The sequence below is a fragment of the Emydura macquarii genome, unplaced genomic scaffold (genome assembly GCF_026122565.2).
Source record: "Emydura macquarii macquarii isolate MOO-44397 ecotype Brisbane River unplaced genomic scaffold, CSIRO-AGI_Emac_v2 contig_527, whole genome shotgun sequence".
Lineage (NCBI taxonomy): Eukaryota > Metazoa > Chordata > Testudines > Chelidae > Emydura > Emydura macquarii.
Window position 1 is genome coordinate 996,233 of NW_027130664.1, and position 13,743 is coordinate 1,009,975.

At 51.2% G+C, this 13,743-nt stretch overlaps 1 protein-coding gene across 19 annotated transcripts in view; it reads right to left on the bottom strand.

Moving 5' to 3' along the window:
• Positions 1–13,743, bottom strand: part of UBAP2L (ubiquitin associated protein 2 like) — a 46,300-nt gene that overhangs the window by 13,757 nt on the left and 18,800 nt on the right. For all 19 annotated transcript variants that reach the window (XM_067539258.1, XM_067539257.1, XM_067539256.1 and 16 more), the window contains 10 exons: positions 12,456–12,508; positions 10,767–10,852; positions 9,483–9,654; positions 8,187–8,388; positions 6,450–6,727; positions 5,707–5,879; positions 4,146–4,335; positions 2,659–2,713; positions 1,898–2,072; positions 1,309–1,381 (listed from right to left, as the gene is read on the bottom strand). In XM_067539258.1, coding sequence (XP_067395359.1) covers positions 1,309–1,381; positions 1,898–2,072; positions 2,659–2,713; positions 4,146–4,335; positions 5,707–5,879; positions 6,450–6,727; positions 8,187–8,388; positions 9,483–9,654; positions 10,767–10,852; positions 12,456–12,508 — 1,457 coding nt within the window. The remainder of the gene's footprint in view (positions 1–1,308; positions 1,382–1,897; positions 2,073–2,658; positions 2,714–4,145; positions 4,336–5,706; positions 5,880–6,449; positions 6,728–8,186; positions 8,389–9,482; positions 9,655–10,766; positions 10,853–12,455; positions 12,509–13,743) is intronic.

A 13,743-nucleotide genomic window follows, 5' to 3' on the forward strand; every position in this document is an offset into this window, starting at 1 on the left:
CCCCATAGCCTCCAGGGCAAATCTGACAGCTCCAGGTTTAAAGGGCTCCTCTAACCCTGCAGCCCTCCCCAAACAGGCAACTGGGAAACCATTACAAGGAGCAGACCAGTGAGAATCCACTGCTTTAAAGGCTCCTGACACAGCGCGAAGCACAATGTTGCTTGCTCTTCAAACCCAGCCACCTGTTGTGCGAGCGGCACAATGAGAGCTGTCCCCTTGGCAGATTCCCTGTTCACGCAGACAGAGGTGGGTGACATCCCTGCCAACGTGAAACCTGCCACAGCTACAATCTGGGGAACTGGCTGCCCAACAGCCAACACGAAAAACAAGACGCAGCCCTGTACAAAAGCCTCTTCGAGCTACTGACAAGGGAGGAACACGCTCTTAGTTCTGGAAGAACATAAGACCTGTCATGCTGGGCAAGTCTAGCCCCATCTAGTCCCAGTATCCTGTCTTCTGACCGTGGGCAATGTCAGGTGCTTCACAATTTAAAAGGAAGCAAAACCCCTTCCCGAGCCCTTCCCCACCATGCAGGGAACAATACCGCATTAAAAAAGAGACCAGGAGATCGGGGTCTCATCCCATCTGCTGCTGGGTTAAGTGCAATATCCCAGTAACACCCAGGTGCCTGATGCTGCTAAAAAAACCCTCTCCCCGCTCCCAACAGTGCACCCATCCCATCTGTGTGCTACTGCCAAAGGTCAAAGCAAATAGCCCTGAGCCCCAGCACAGCATCTAAACACCCTGAAGGCAGCGCCAGAGCAATCCCAGGAGAGAAGGGTCTGGACGCATGCCGGGGAATGGGAACATTTTCATTCTACTGGGAGCATCAGCAGCTCTGGACTCTTATTGCAGCACTGCCAGCAGTCGGCATGTCACAGCGCTGCCGTTCAATCAACCACAGCCTAGTCTGACTCCATACGTTCGCAAGCCCGTGTCTGTGGCACGCCCTCCTCCCGTAACGGCGACAGCAAGCTAGGAAGGAGCGATTGGTACGCAAAAAACAGGCAGGGCCTCGTCTTGCCTAGAGCCAGGGATGTGCATGCAATACATTGCAATAAATCTCCTCGCCTTAAACTTCTGAGCTTCACCTCGCTACCTCCTTGGCCAGGCTGAATCCCACGCATTACGCTCTTTACTAGGCGGCTGGGCAGTTTTTCCCCCAAATGCACGTTACACACATCACCTGCTGCTGCCCCCAGAGCCTGGCTTCCACAGGGGATGGTGCACCCCTATTTTCAGCGAGTGGGGCTGGAGTAACAGGTGCTCAGTGCCTTAGCGGATCTGCACTATAGCACCTGGACTCACCAGAAGAGTTGACGTTGATGTGCGCCCAGAGGATGTAGATGAGGAGAGGCTGTTCTGCTGGGGGGGTAACGTGCTGCAGGAGGAGAGAAAAAGCTATCAAGCCAACTGCAGAATTCTCCCTAGACAGCAGGGCTCCCCTCCCCCTCCCACTGCCCCCACACAGCTCCATTATCTTCCTCTCTTGGAAACACCAGCTGCCAGAACTGGACCACATTTGGGATGGATGACCGACACAGAGAGAGCAAGACAGGAAGCCAAGTGCAGCCCAGCCCATGGCTACCGGCAGCCAAGCTAGAGAGAGCACCTGACATTGTTCTCAAGGGACCTTCCCCTGAGCTTTCCTGGGTGGAGCTAGTGCTTCTCTGATGCCTTGGCCAGATAGGGGAAGGGTCACCTTTTCTTACCAAGTAGAACTAAAGCTCCCAGCACATGGTGTCTGAGCGAGGGGATCCTGGAGGCCCCTCTGCAGAGAGGAGGGGTGCCGCATCACCACATGAGCAGCAAGTGGTCAAAAGGTCCCCTCCACCCACCATTTCGGAACAGGGCCTAGCGTTCTGCTTCTCCAGTGCTTCGCATCCCCCGAGCTCACCTGCTGAGTTGGGTGGTGGTCGTACTGGGGAGCTCCTCACTGTGGTTCAGGCTACTCAGAGCTGATGAATGCTGGCTGGCTGTTGTCAGCAGGGAGGATGCTGATACTGCATCGTTAAGAGGTGCAATATTGGGGGCAGAGGGGGAATCTGATTTCACCACAGGGCCTGTAGCACCTATGAATGCAAGCTTTGGTTAGGGGCCTTCTGAGCACTGGGAATAACACCAGCCTTTTCCACCTGCAAACATTCACCCTCCCAACAGCCCCTGAAGGAAGGTGATGAAGCATTAACTAGTGGTGAGAGCACTGGACTAGGAGCTGGAGACCTGAGGCTTATTTCTGGCTCTGCTGCTGACCTGCTGCATGACTATGGTCAAGTCACTGCACATCTGTGCCTCAGTTTCCTTCAACTGTAAAACAGAAGCAATGATCCTTCTCCAGCTTCGTACAGAGCTTTGAGACCTATGGATGAAGAGTCCTCGACAAGGGCCAAGGATCATCACCAAGAACAGACTGTTCCACTTTACAGGCTGTGGACCAGGCACGGAAGTTAAGTGACTTGCCCAAAGTCACAAAGGCAATGGGTGAAAGGCAGAACTTTCTAGGGTAAGCAAATAAAATGAGCAGCACAGACCGGGCCAGCAAGATGAGGATTTCCTGCCAGCCCAGATCGAGGCTGATGCTCACAACCCCCAAAGGAGCACAAGTGCATGTGTGGAATGAGCCAACACAGATCCCCCACGTGTCACGCTGGCTCTCACCTTCAACGGCCTGCGTGGTTTGTAACTGCGTGGGCTGTACAGAGCTGAAACCATTCTGCAAAAGAAAGGGGAAAATTCGGTATGGCTGCTGCTTGTCCTCATGGACACATCTGCACTCATTTAACTCCCCTCCAGGCCCACACAATAGCTCCAGGAACAGACCTATGACAGTAGGAATGGTCAGACCTCATCAGACAGGAGGCTAACCTAGTTCAGGCTCCCCTCTGACCATGGGCAATACCAGATGCTTCAGAGGAAGGTCTAAGAAACCTCTAACTCCTACCGGCTCAAGCCCTGATCCAGAGGTCTACATCTCAGCCAGCACAGACTTTACCATTAACTACTCCACTCTGGATATTTTTGTGATCCATAAGAATGTACAAACCCTTTTTGAATCAGGCTACGTTCTCAACCCCGGACACTACCCTTCAGCAGTGAATACCACAGGCTGAGCAGTTGTTGTGTGAAAAGTGTAGCCTTCTGTCAGTTTTCATTTTGCCACCACTGAATTTCACTGAAGGCTAATGAATCTCAGTACTGGTATCAAGAGCCAGTCACTTGGCAGGCACATGACATGTGACCAACAAGAAGGGGTTCTCAGTACATTTATCAGATTCCACAAGACAAGAGGTGACACTAAAGGATCCTAGAGGCAATTCCCCACACATAGGTCACCAGGCCACCCAGAGAAGCCTGCAGGAAACACCAGAAAGGGACAAATTCTCCAAGCAGCAGCACCAGAGAAGAAGAGGCTTATTAGCTGAGCAATGCCCCTTTCAGCAGCTGACCCAGCCGTAGTGTGGCAGGCTCCAGGGAAAGGTGTGTGCAGCACTTGGCCAGAAAAAGGGGAGACACTTGGGATAATGTGAAAGGAAGAGGAGGGAATTCCACATGTTCTCCCCTCCCTAGCAATAACTAGATCACCCGTTGTTGGCACTGAAAATGCACCCTCTGTGCAGCATCCAGGAGCCACACTGCAGCAACAAGGCCTAGGATTACACCTCTGCCTACCGGGGCTGAATGAATGCCAAAGCTCCGATTTACAATGAACATCGAGCAATAGCTGGCGCTGCAGACTTCGCAAGGAGTTTACACCGGGTTTCCTCACTCGCCTCTCCATTTAAAGTGACCTCCTCACCACTCCTCCCTTCAGTCCTGAGCAAGGCCAGTGTGCAGACAAGCACACATCTGGAGGTGATGGCATGACCTCCACCTCAGCACAGCAGCTAGTCCCTAGCTTGGGCAGAGGAGAGGGCTTTTCCACAGCATGCCAGCAAAGCTGAGTGCTCAGCTGTCCCAGTTCACCGCCTCTCCCTCTGCCATGATTTGCAGGGCCCAGTTACCAGGTTTTTTATTTCTCCGACAGCCTTCCTGCGCTGCAGAATTACAGTCACCTCCACACAGGGCTTCACACTCAGCCATGGTAAGACACCACCACCAAGGAGGGATGCACTGGCCCTGGAAGGCAGCCAAGGCCAGCTTCCTACCTTGGCCTGGGTCAGGTCTTTCTGGGGCGAGGAGGAGATGGAGTTTGGGTATCGCCTGGTTTGGGTGGATCTCTGTTCATACAGTGGTCCCTGAGCGCTGTTCTGGGAGGTATACGTTGCTGTCTGTATTGTGCCGCCCTGGTAACCAGACTCCTGGCTTTGACTGGACGAAATTGCAGATGAAGATTCACTGCAGAGAAAGAAAGGAAGTTTATTTTCTCTCCAAAGTGACTCTACTGGGCTGGCAGCTTCAATCCTTTATTGACCAAACCCCACGGAGATCTGAGTATCCCAGAGCTAACAGTTCTGCAATGGTTTGGAGATGTAATGCTCTATATAAAATGAAGTATGAAAAATCCAGGCAGGTTTTTCCCTTCCTGACAAAGTCAGAGGTCCCCTTCCTCGATAAGGAGAGAGGATCTAAATCTATTTAAAATCAGACAGGACAAAGGATTAGTAAGCACATAAACAAGGGACACACTGCAATGGCTGGAGAAGGAACTAGACAGTGTACGGTCACAGGTCTCTGCCAGCTCTTCCCCCATTCTACCCTAGCTCTGAGCAGTAAATTCCCAGAAACCAGGCATCATTTAAACTCTAGTGAATTACGATGCCTGGGCCTTGAACAGGGCAGGGTTAGAGCAGGCAGGTCAAAGGTAGGTCACAGTTTACATTAGGACTCCTGAGGCACATTGACTCTCACAAACCATGACGGCTTCCTCCACTCCTAGGCCTGATGCCAGACATCTCTAGGTGGTCCTGTTGTCCCCGTGCAGCTACAACTTCCTGCTTCAGATTACATCCTGGCAATGTTGTGGTGCAATAAGTGATGCTCAACACCTTATGCTAGGGACTGAGAGTAGCCACAGCTCCCATCGGAAGATCAGCCAGACAGCGCAAGGGTGAGAAACCTTTCATTTGACAAGGCACTCTCAGTTTGGACAGAGACACGCTCAGCTCTCTCCTGGTTTGCTAAACCAGTCTCCACAATTTGTATTTACAGTGAGAAGAACAAAGCACACACAGACCCTGTTCACCTGGAACAAGGTGCAGGGGATTCCCCTCATTATCTGCAGTGAGCACGTTAACGGCAGCAGGAAACCTGCCCTAATTGACTGTCTGTTTAAGTACCGCAGGCCAATCAGCCACAGGTTTGCCTGAAAGGGTCTGCTGGCAACTTAAGTGTTTCTGTTGCATACGCTGTCCCCCCTTTGTGGCTACGAGCCAAGCCGGAAAGGGTCTACTGGTATGCACGCCGCAAAGGGCTCCCGCGGCAGCATGTGCTGGCCTGTGCTCATTTACTCAGGTGGCTTGTACGCCCAGGGAACTCCCACACCACTGCGCTGCCTGGCACAGGCGGCTCCAGAACCGCCGCAGTACAAGCAAAGTGCCCCGACGGTTAGGGATGAAGCCGTTTCTCCTCCTGCCCTGTGACAGGCACATCGTTGAGGCTCTTTATAGCAGGTCCACAGAGACCCCAATGGAGCTGCAGGTGAGACTGCCTCTGCCCACCACAGGCAGCTCCCCAGAGAGCCGGGTGCCCCGTGTGCCCAGGGCTCACCTCGAAGTGCTGCTGTAGAGGCTGCTTTGAGACTGGCTCACAGGGGCGCTTGTCGCGGGTGTTGGCTCGCACTCCGAGAGAACAGGCTCCGAACCGAACTGTAACGCCCCAAACTGCAGGTTTAGCCCTGAGATATCTGCTGAGCCAGGCATTTCCACTGCGAGAGCAGGAATCTGCAAAAGGAGGAAGGGACCCTGAAAGGCAAATCCCTGCAGGGGCAACCGCAACGGGCAAAGGAGACTCTGCCCAGGCTGCTGCAGGGGGAACTGCCTTGAGAAACAATCACACTGAAGCGGGCAGAGGAACTCTGACATGCGCACAGGAGGGCTGACCACGCCTGCCCCACACTTCAGTGTCACGATGCAACAGCGGGTTCTTATGTCAGCCGACCAGCAGCCCCAGAATACAGGGATCAGGTCGCGGTGGGTCACCTACACTGATGTCTGCAGGGTTATGACTCTGCAGTCAGATACCCAGGTACTAAGAATCCCAAGCTTGACTTCAGTGACACCCACCCTGCTGGAATTTCCAACACGCTCGTCCCGGTGGTCTGTGGGTGCCCTGGGCCCTCCGGATTACGCTGCGAATTTGAATTTGTTTAGCCTGGAACGCAGAAGGCCTATGAAGAGCCTAATCCAACTCAGGGTAGTCAAATCCAGCCCCACTCCCATTAACATGGAGGGAGGCTGCTACAATTCCAACCCCGCTCTGCCTCGATCCCGCTGCCACCCCACACCCCTTACCTTCGATGTCAAGGAGGCTTTCTTCTTCTGCTGCTTGAGCTTCTGCTGCACTGGCTGGGGACTCGAGGACTGGTTGTCCGAGGATCCTGGGGACATCTGGGGAATGGGGTTGATTTTGCTGGGCAGAGGGGATGATGGAGGGGGTGGTGCCGTTGCAGAGGCTGTCCCCACAGGTGGCTTGTCCTGCAGGAACACCTCCATCATAGCGGACGTTGGCGTGAAAGCTTGACGCTTGGTGAACGGGCTGTGAACTGATGAGTCCGTCGGGTTCTTTAGATCTACCACATGAAACAAGGTTGGATCAGTGCAGTTTGTTTCGTTAGAGCTAAAGCAAGTTCAGGCACTTCTAAGTTTCAGACTTTCATCACAGTGAGTCAGTGTCCCGCGAGCAGACAGCAAATGGGGGCACACGGGGAGTAACGTTCTCAACCGAGTCCGTGCCATTGCAGGGAAAAGGATCCCAGGAGCCAGGACTCCCCATCCAGCATCCAAACAGAACCTGGCCTTCTTCCACGGCTGGCATGCTTCGCCCCCTTTAAAGCACTCTACCTTTCAGCTCAGCATGCACATTGCCCTCAGGGCGCTCTCCATTAAGTTTAGGAAGGAAGGAAGCAGATCTACTCAGCGGAGCTCCTCGACCGTCACCTCACAGAACGACTGCCGATGCCTCTCACACGTGAGCACGGAACACCAACCCTCTCCAAAACCTGACTTTGAATCCCGCCCTCCTCCGCAAGTTCGGCTGCATTTTATAGCCCGATTCTTTTGCTTCACCTACCACGCACCCAGTGACTAACACTCAGGCCTTCCTCCCTCCAGCACTCAGCTGCACCGCCTGCACCCACTCAGCACCACAGCTTATTAAACAGGACTCCTCTTCTCTCTGCCTCTCCGCTGGGGCTCCTCGTCTGAAATGCTCAGACCATGCCAACGCTGGCTGCTGCTGAACAGAGCTGAATTTTTCCTCAGCTCATGTTTGAACCAGAGCCATTTCCTCAGAGCAAGAGACGACGTGTAGGAGTTGAAAGAACAGCAGCAATACTAGACCACAGCAGGGCTCAGAGAGACCTTCCAAGGGCAGAACGGCCAGGGCACCTCTTGTATCAGAGATATACCCCCATGCCAGTCCCCTTCGGAGTCCGGAAAATCACTTCCATTTCCCACTAGTCTCTGGCATGAGAATCACAGGAAAAGCTGGTTTCCTTTCCCAGGGGCCTGATTAGATCAGCAGCCCAGCTCCCTCTAGCCGACTGAGGCTGACCCATGCCCGTAGATTTGAGATCTGTTCCGTAGCAGAGCTCCTGGACTCCTAGTATCGGAGGCCAGCACGCATGAGATTCCTTTCCACACTTCTGAACTCTGCGTTTAGCTAGCGCACCAGGCTATGCAAATGGCAACGGAGACTGGCCAGCAGTGCCCTGGTGTCACACTGGCAGCGCTGAAACAGGTACCAGAGCAATGGGCATACAGAACGGGCGCAGTTTTGCTGCTGGGAGTGGGATGAGGAAAGACCCTGACAATATCTTAACGAGCACTATATTTACACTCTAACCAGCAGGCAATTAGATTTATCTTCCCACAAATATGCACCCCTGCGATTGTTTCTGACTGGCAATTAGCCCAAAGGCTCCAGGGTTTGCTCTCCGAAACGAATCCTCCATGCTGCCACGGCAGCACACTCTGAAAACCTGGCAGAAATCACCTCACCCCCCAGGACCTGCGTCCTTTATGCCTTACCATACTGCACGAGAGCGGAGGGCTGTGCTGTGGAGCCCATGTCCCAGGAGGAGGCCGTGTTGCTCCCAGCAGGCTGGGTGTGTTGAGCGGCCAGCTGAGCCAAAGCCTGAGCTGTCTTGAACTGCTCGAGGAATTGAGAGCCTGTGGTGCTGCTGCTTTTGGCCTCTCCAACATCTCCAAACCCCTTCCCCAGCATGCTCACCTGTGATTTTAGCAAGGAAAAGAGTCAGCACATCTGCTTTGGCCAGGGGCTTACATTTCCTGACCCCTGGGAAAGCTGAATGCCCCCATCCTGCGTGCCCTGCTTAGCACTGCGGTGCCTGTTTCACACACGGATTTTGGTTCTAGTGGATGGACATGGGGCACTGTCTGCAATGAGGCTTTATGCATTTATCTTCCCCTGCAAGCCTCTCCCGTACAAACTGCTAGGTTTTAAAACATGGATACAACACAGCTGTGCTCTCCAATAAAAGTAACAGATGGATTTGCAAGAATGCCAAAGTGCACAAGTGCCAACAGAAGTCCAAGGGACTTGTACTCCAAGTCACTTAGGAGCACCCCCCATTGCTATCCTCCCAACCTTTCTGCCTGCGTTATATGAAAAAGCAGTCGTTCAGTCCCAGCCCCGGCCCTGGGACTGGTTCAGTCCAGGACTGCTGAGCTCGCAGCTCATCACAGGCTGCCAAACATCAGCCAAGAACCAACATGGCCCAAGCGAAGCCTGAGAGGCAGGGGCTGCGTGGAGACAGAGGAGAAAGGCAGCACTCCCTGCTTTAAGGAACAGGCATGTTTACTGCTTGGAAACTCGGTCTGTCCTCGAGTCGTCACCTCCGCAAGAGGAAAAAAATCAGTTCTCTGAAGCTGCCTGAGGGAAGGTACAAAACAAGGCCATGGTCACCTGCCCAGCCACACTCAGGTGACACTCTCTTGCTGTGGTTAACACCCTCAGTCACCCTTTCAGACAATGCAGCACACAGCTGCCCAGAGGCCATGGGATTAGCAGGTTTTCCCTTTTGCAATGAGAAAGGGGCACGTGCGCCAGAGTTCCAAAGACTAACCACTGCCACAGCACTAAGGCTGCCCCGCTCAGTCACCTAATAATGGGAACCAGGCCTGGGCAGAGAGCAGGACTAAAGCTAACAATTCACACAGCTCAGGGATTCTCAACTAGACATTTGCACCACTCTGTCCTTCCAATGTTATTCAAAGGGAGGGTCACAGAAGGCAGCTGAGAAGCACTGAATTAAGCAGGCCCCCCTCCCTGGCATAGGCAGAGGTGAGTGGCAGTTTTCTTACCATGCTGTGATGAGGGAAGGTGTTACCAGACACTGGCTGGGATATGGTTGTCTGCTTGGAATTGCTGAACACCAGAGGCTGGGCAAGAGAAGGAGCTTGGGATGAATCCAGGTTTGATGTCTCATTCTCCAGAGAAGAAGGTGTCTTTCCTAACAGCACCGCAAGGTCAATTCTGGGACAAGGGAAAGGATGAAACCACCAAAGTTAACAGGAGCTGTAGCATCCGTTGAGCATGAACAGCTTTCTATCCCCACCAATAAATTCCCCTCCCACCCCACTACAGAGAACCAGACTGGACCACCTCAGCACTAGTCAGCAACTGTCTTGAGCAAACTGAAAGGAGCAACCCCCTGTACCTATCAGTAGCCTAAAGAAAAAACCATGACCCAGAGCAACTATTACGTATGGGTACCTGGGCAAGACGTACTTGTGCTACTCATCAACTAGGCTGAGTAGGCAGAGCTAATGTAACCCTGCCAAACCACTAAGAAAAGTCTGGCAACCAATATAATGGATGGAGACAAAAAGGTTCACGCTTGGTAGCCCAGGGCAATCAAATGATAAAGTTACAAGTGACAGGGCTACATCCAAACAGGTGAACCTTTGACTAATAAATGAACAGGCCACGAGTGTAACTGGTTTCCTGGGACCAATAACTGAAATGTTAATGGTTACACTCCCGTAATCGATGCAATTCGACATGTTAAGATCAATTAATTTTCTGCAAAAATAAATCCAAGTTCTATGGAGATAATTCTGAATTTTATAGGACCTTTTGGAGGAACTCAGAGCTTTCCACAGACATTAATAACCCTCACATCCTCTGGTGAAGTAGTTATGCATCTTGGCTTTGCCTTTCAAATCAGTCTAGGGGATTTAGACATAAGCCTTCCATTAAAATCAACTGATGTGTCTAAATCCCTTAGTCTGCTCTGAAAATCTCAATCCTGTTTTACAAAGGGAGAATCTGCCCAGCCTGCGACAGAGATTGTAACAGAACTTCAGAGTTCCTGGCTTCCAGACTTGGGCTCCAAACACTCAGCCTTTCCACTAACACCCATGTTAACTTATTCAGCGCTCCTGAATTTTGTCCAAGTGGACATCCATCTGTCTTGGATGGTTTAGACACCACAAATCCTGCATCTTGGCGGGAAGGGGATTAGACTAGATGACTCTTGCGGTCCCTTCTAACCTTATGGTCCTGTAATTCTATAAAGCAATCCCCTGCCCCCAGACTACCATATTGCTTTTGGCAGACAAACAGGATTGTTATTAAGCCATCACCTCTGTCCAGCTGTGATTGTCACGTTCTCTGCAGGCAGAGGCACTGAAGACACATTGGAGGCAGTGAAGATCTTGGTCTCTGAAAGCTGGAAGACAGAAGAGGGAAGTAACCCGCATTTCAGAACCATGCGTTAGGGCTTCAGTTAAAGAGGGATTTCAAAGTTAAAGCAAAAACCTCAAAGAAACTGCAGCTGGGCAGAATGCCTGCAGGAGGGCACCCCACAAGAATCAGTGTGTGTGGCTTTAGCGTGGATAATATGTTTGGTTTTGACTGGAAACAGCAGCCCTTGCTTTTGCCTGGATATACCCTCCTCAGTGACTCAGTCAACCATCTGCCGAACTTAGAAAGCATTTCCACTCATTTCTGGCAGTCCCTAAATCCAACAGGACAACTGGGGAGTTATGGAAGGGCCCCAATGGAGTGAAAATCCACTGGGAAATGTGTGTCTGGAAACTGAAGAAGTGCAGCACTGACCCAAAACCCACCCCAACGTGGAGGAGGAAATATGTCATAGAGGAGTCAGCTATGAAGAAACTTCAAACCCACTTTGGCAGCTGAGCCTCAATTCCTGCAGCCAAGACCAGGACTTCTGACTACTGGGCCAAGTACCCAAAGGTCTGCTAGGGCTGTGCAGGAGGAACTGCTAAGATAGGCCCTGAGTCAGCAAAGCACCCAAGCACATTGCATTTCACGCAAGTCAATCGACATGCCGAAGTGCTTTGTGAACTGGGTCTACAATCCACAAAGGGGCAGTCTGTTTTCTCTGGACCCAGCAACTCCTGCTTGAATTGCAATGCTCAAGAAGGATGGATGGGAAGTTTTATAGCAGCCACCACATAGTTTAGAGTGGAATATATATGTATATAAACAGCTTTTATCCCAGATAGAAAAGCCTAAGAACTGTTGCAAGCACCTCTGCAGTAATGGCAAAAATCACAGAAAAAACATTACAAGCCAAAGTGTTTGGTTTGTGTGCAAAGGGCCTCCATGCAACACAAGAAGGGTTGTGAAGATTGCCTTCTAGTATTCAAGTAGAGACCTGCTGGGTGCAGACAGAGCACAGGAGCAGCCATAGCTGCCTGTGTTTCTAAACACAGCATCAACACTTCCTTTGGACAGTGCCTGAAGAATGAATGCCTTCTCCTTCGCTGGCAGCTCCAGCTGCCCAGCTGAAAGGAAGAGAAAAAATGTACCATAAAGGGGTCAGTCCTTCAGCCATTTAAGGTGAAAGCAAAATTCTCCCTTGATTTAAATGGCAACCAGATCAGATCCCAAGTTATGAGAACTTTAAAAACCAAGGTAAAGTTTCTTCTGAAGCCGTGGAATTGGACGCAGAGAACACAGATAAAGCAGTGAGCTGACAACGAGACAAGCCACAAACTAACACAGAAGGAAGAGCTCAGCACTTCCGGAAAAGGGCATAAAAAGCACAAGCTTGGTAGTGAAGACAAGCAGAGGCACTTAACATTCTGCACCCAACCCCTCAGCGTGGATATGACAGATCAACAAGTGCAGAGCTTTCCACGATGCAAACTTATTCCAGAGGTCGGCAGCGACAGTATTTAATCCACCTGAGTCATGCAGTGCAGTTCCCGGCACAAGGAGCCTGGTTTGGGGCTATTCCTACAGTCCTCAGCTAGCAGCTTTTGTCCCCCTTCTAGCGTGGGGAGGGGATTGAGGATACCTACATCTTCATTCCAGTCCTCTGTTCCCCATTCCTCTGTCGCTGTCCTCCAGGCACCTACAAGGAAAGTAAGAGTTTGGGAAGGTTCCTGGGTGTCATAGTCCCATTTCTTACAAAAACCAGGTACGTGGTTTGGGAGCATAACAGGCAGCTGGGTGGGTGTTCTTACTCACCACCAGACACAGGCGAAGAGTTAAGAAGGGTTGCGCACAGACACACCCCAACACCAAAGCAGAAACTCAGGGTACTGGGTTTAGCCAGGGGGCTCCTTGGGTTATTCCCGCCCCTTTGTTCAGAGCCATCAGTTTTTCTGCTTCCCCCTCTGCTTGCAGTAGCTGCGCCCACAACCAGCTACCTTCACCCAACAGAGATCAAGAGCACTATCTCCACAGTGCCTTCTGCTAGAGGTGGCACCGGAAGTCCAGCTCACCTGCGGGGCATCACCATGCAGTTAGAGTGGCTAGCAATCATATGGGTTTTCTTAAAGGGACACAGTCAGATCAAGTTCAGCCCAAAGTTTCAGTTTTGTAAACAAGCTTTTTCTAAGACCCAAGAACTGAAATGTTTGCCTGGGTATATTTTGTTTCAATGAGAACGTTTCCCTGCAGAGTTTGAAACCCAACACGGGGACACTTTGCCTTAGCATGAGACTCAAAGTAAAATTTACTAGGAATCAATAAGTGATTCATGCATTTTCCTTGCCCAGTTTCAGACAAATTCAAAAGGTAAACAGCTTAAAATACTGCAGTGAAAAGTTCATCCTGTCAGCTTCAGTGCTCCAAGGTTTGATTTGTAAAGATGCAGAAATTTACTTTTTGATCTGACTGCGTCCCCTGCAAGCCAGTTCCAAGTCCATTGCTTTCTCTCAGTTTGAATTGAGCACTCTGGGTGTAACATGCTCACTTCAGAGTCCACTGGAAACTTAATTTTAGGTCTTGGGGTGGGAGGAGAGGGGGAGCATTTCGCATCAGAAAATCAGGGCACAAAAGCAGCCTGCCATTTTTCTGCAGGTCATTTTCACCCATACAAACCAGACCAAAAAAAAAAAGCTCACAAGCAACAGGGTTCATTCTGTAGATGTTTACAAGGATAGGGCAAGTTCTGCCCAGGACAGCAGCACCTTTTTCAGCTGACAAACTTTTTAGAACACGTAAAAGTAGAACATTTTGGCCTCTTAGAAGCCTGCTTAGAACCCTCCCAAATTTTTTTCTTCCCAAAAGGGGGGAAAGGAATTTTCCATATATTTTATCATTGGCAGGGCAAGACTTTAAAAGTCTCCCAGTTCCAGGGAT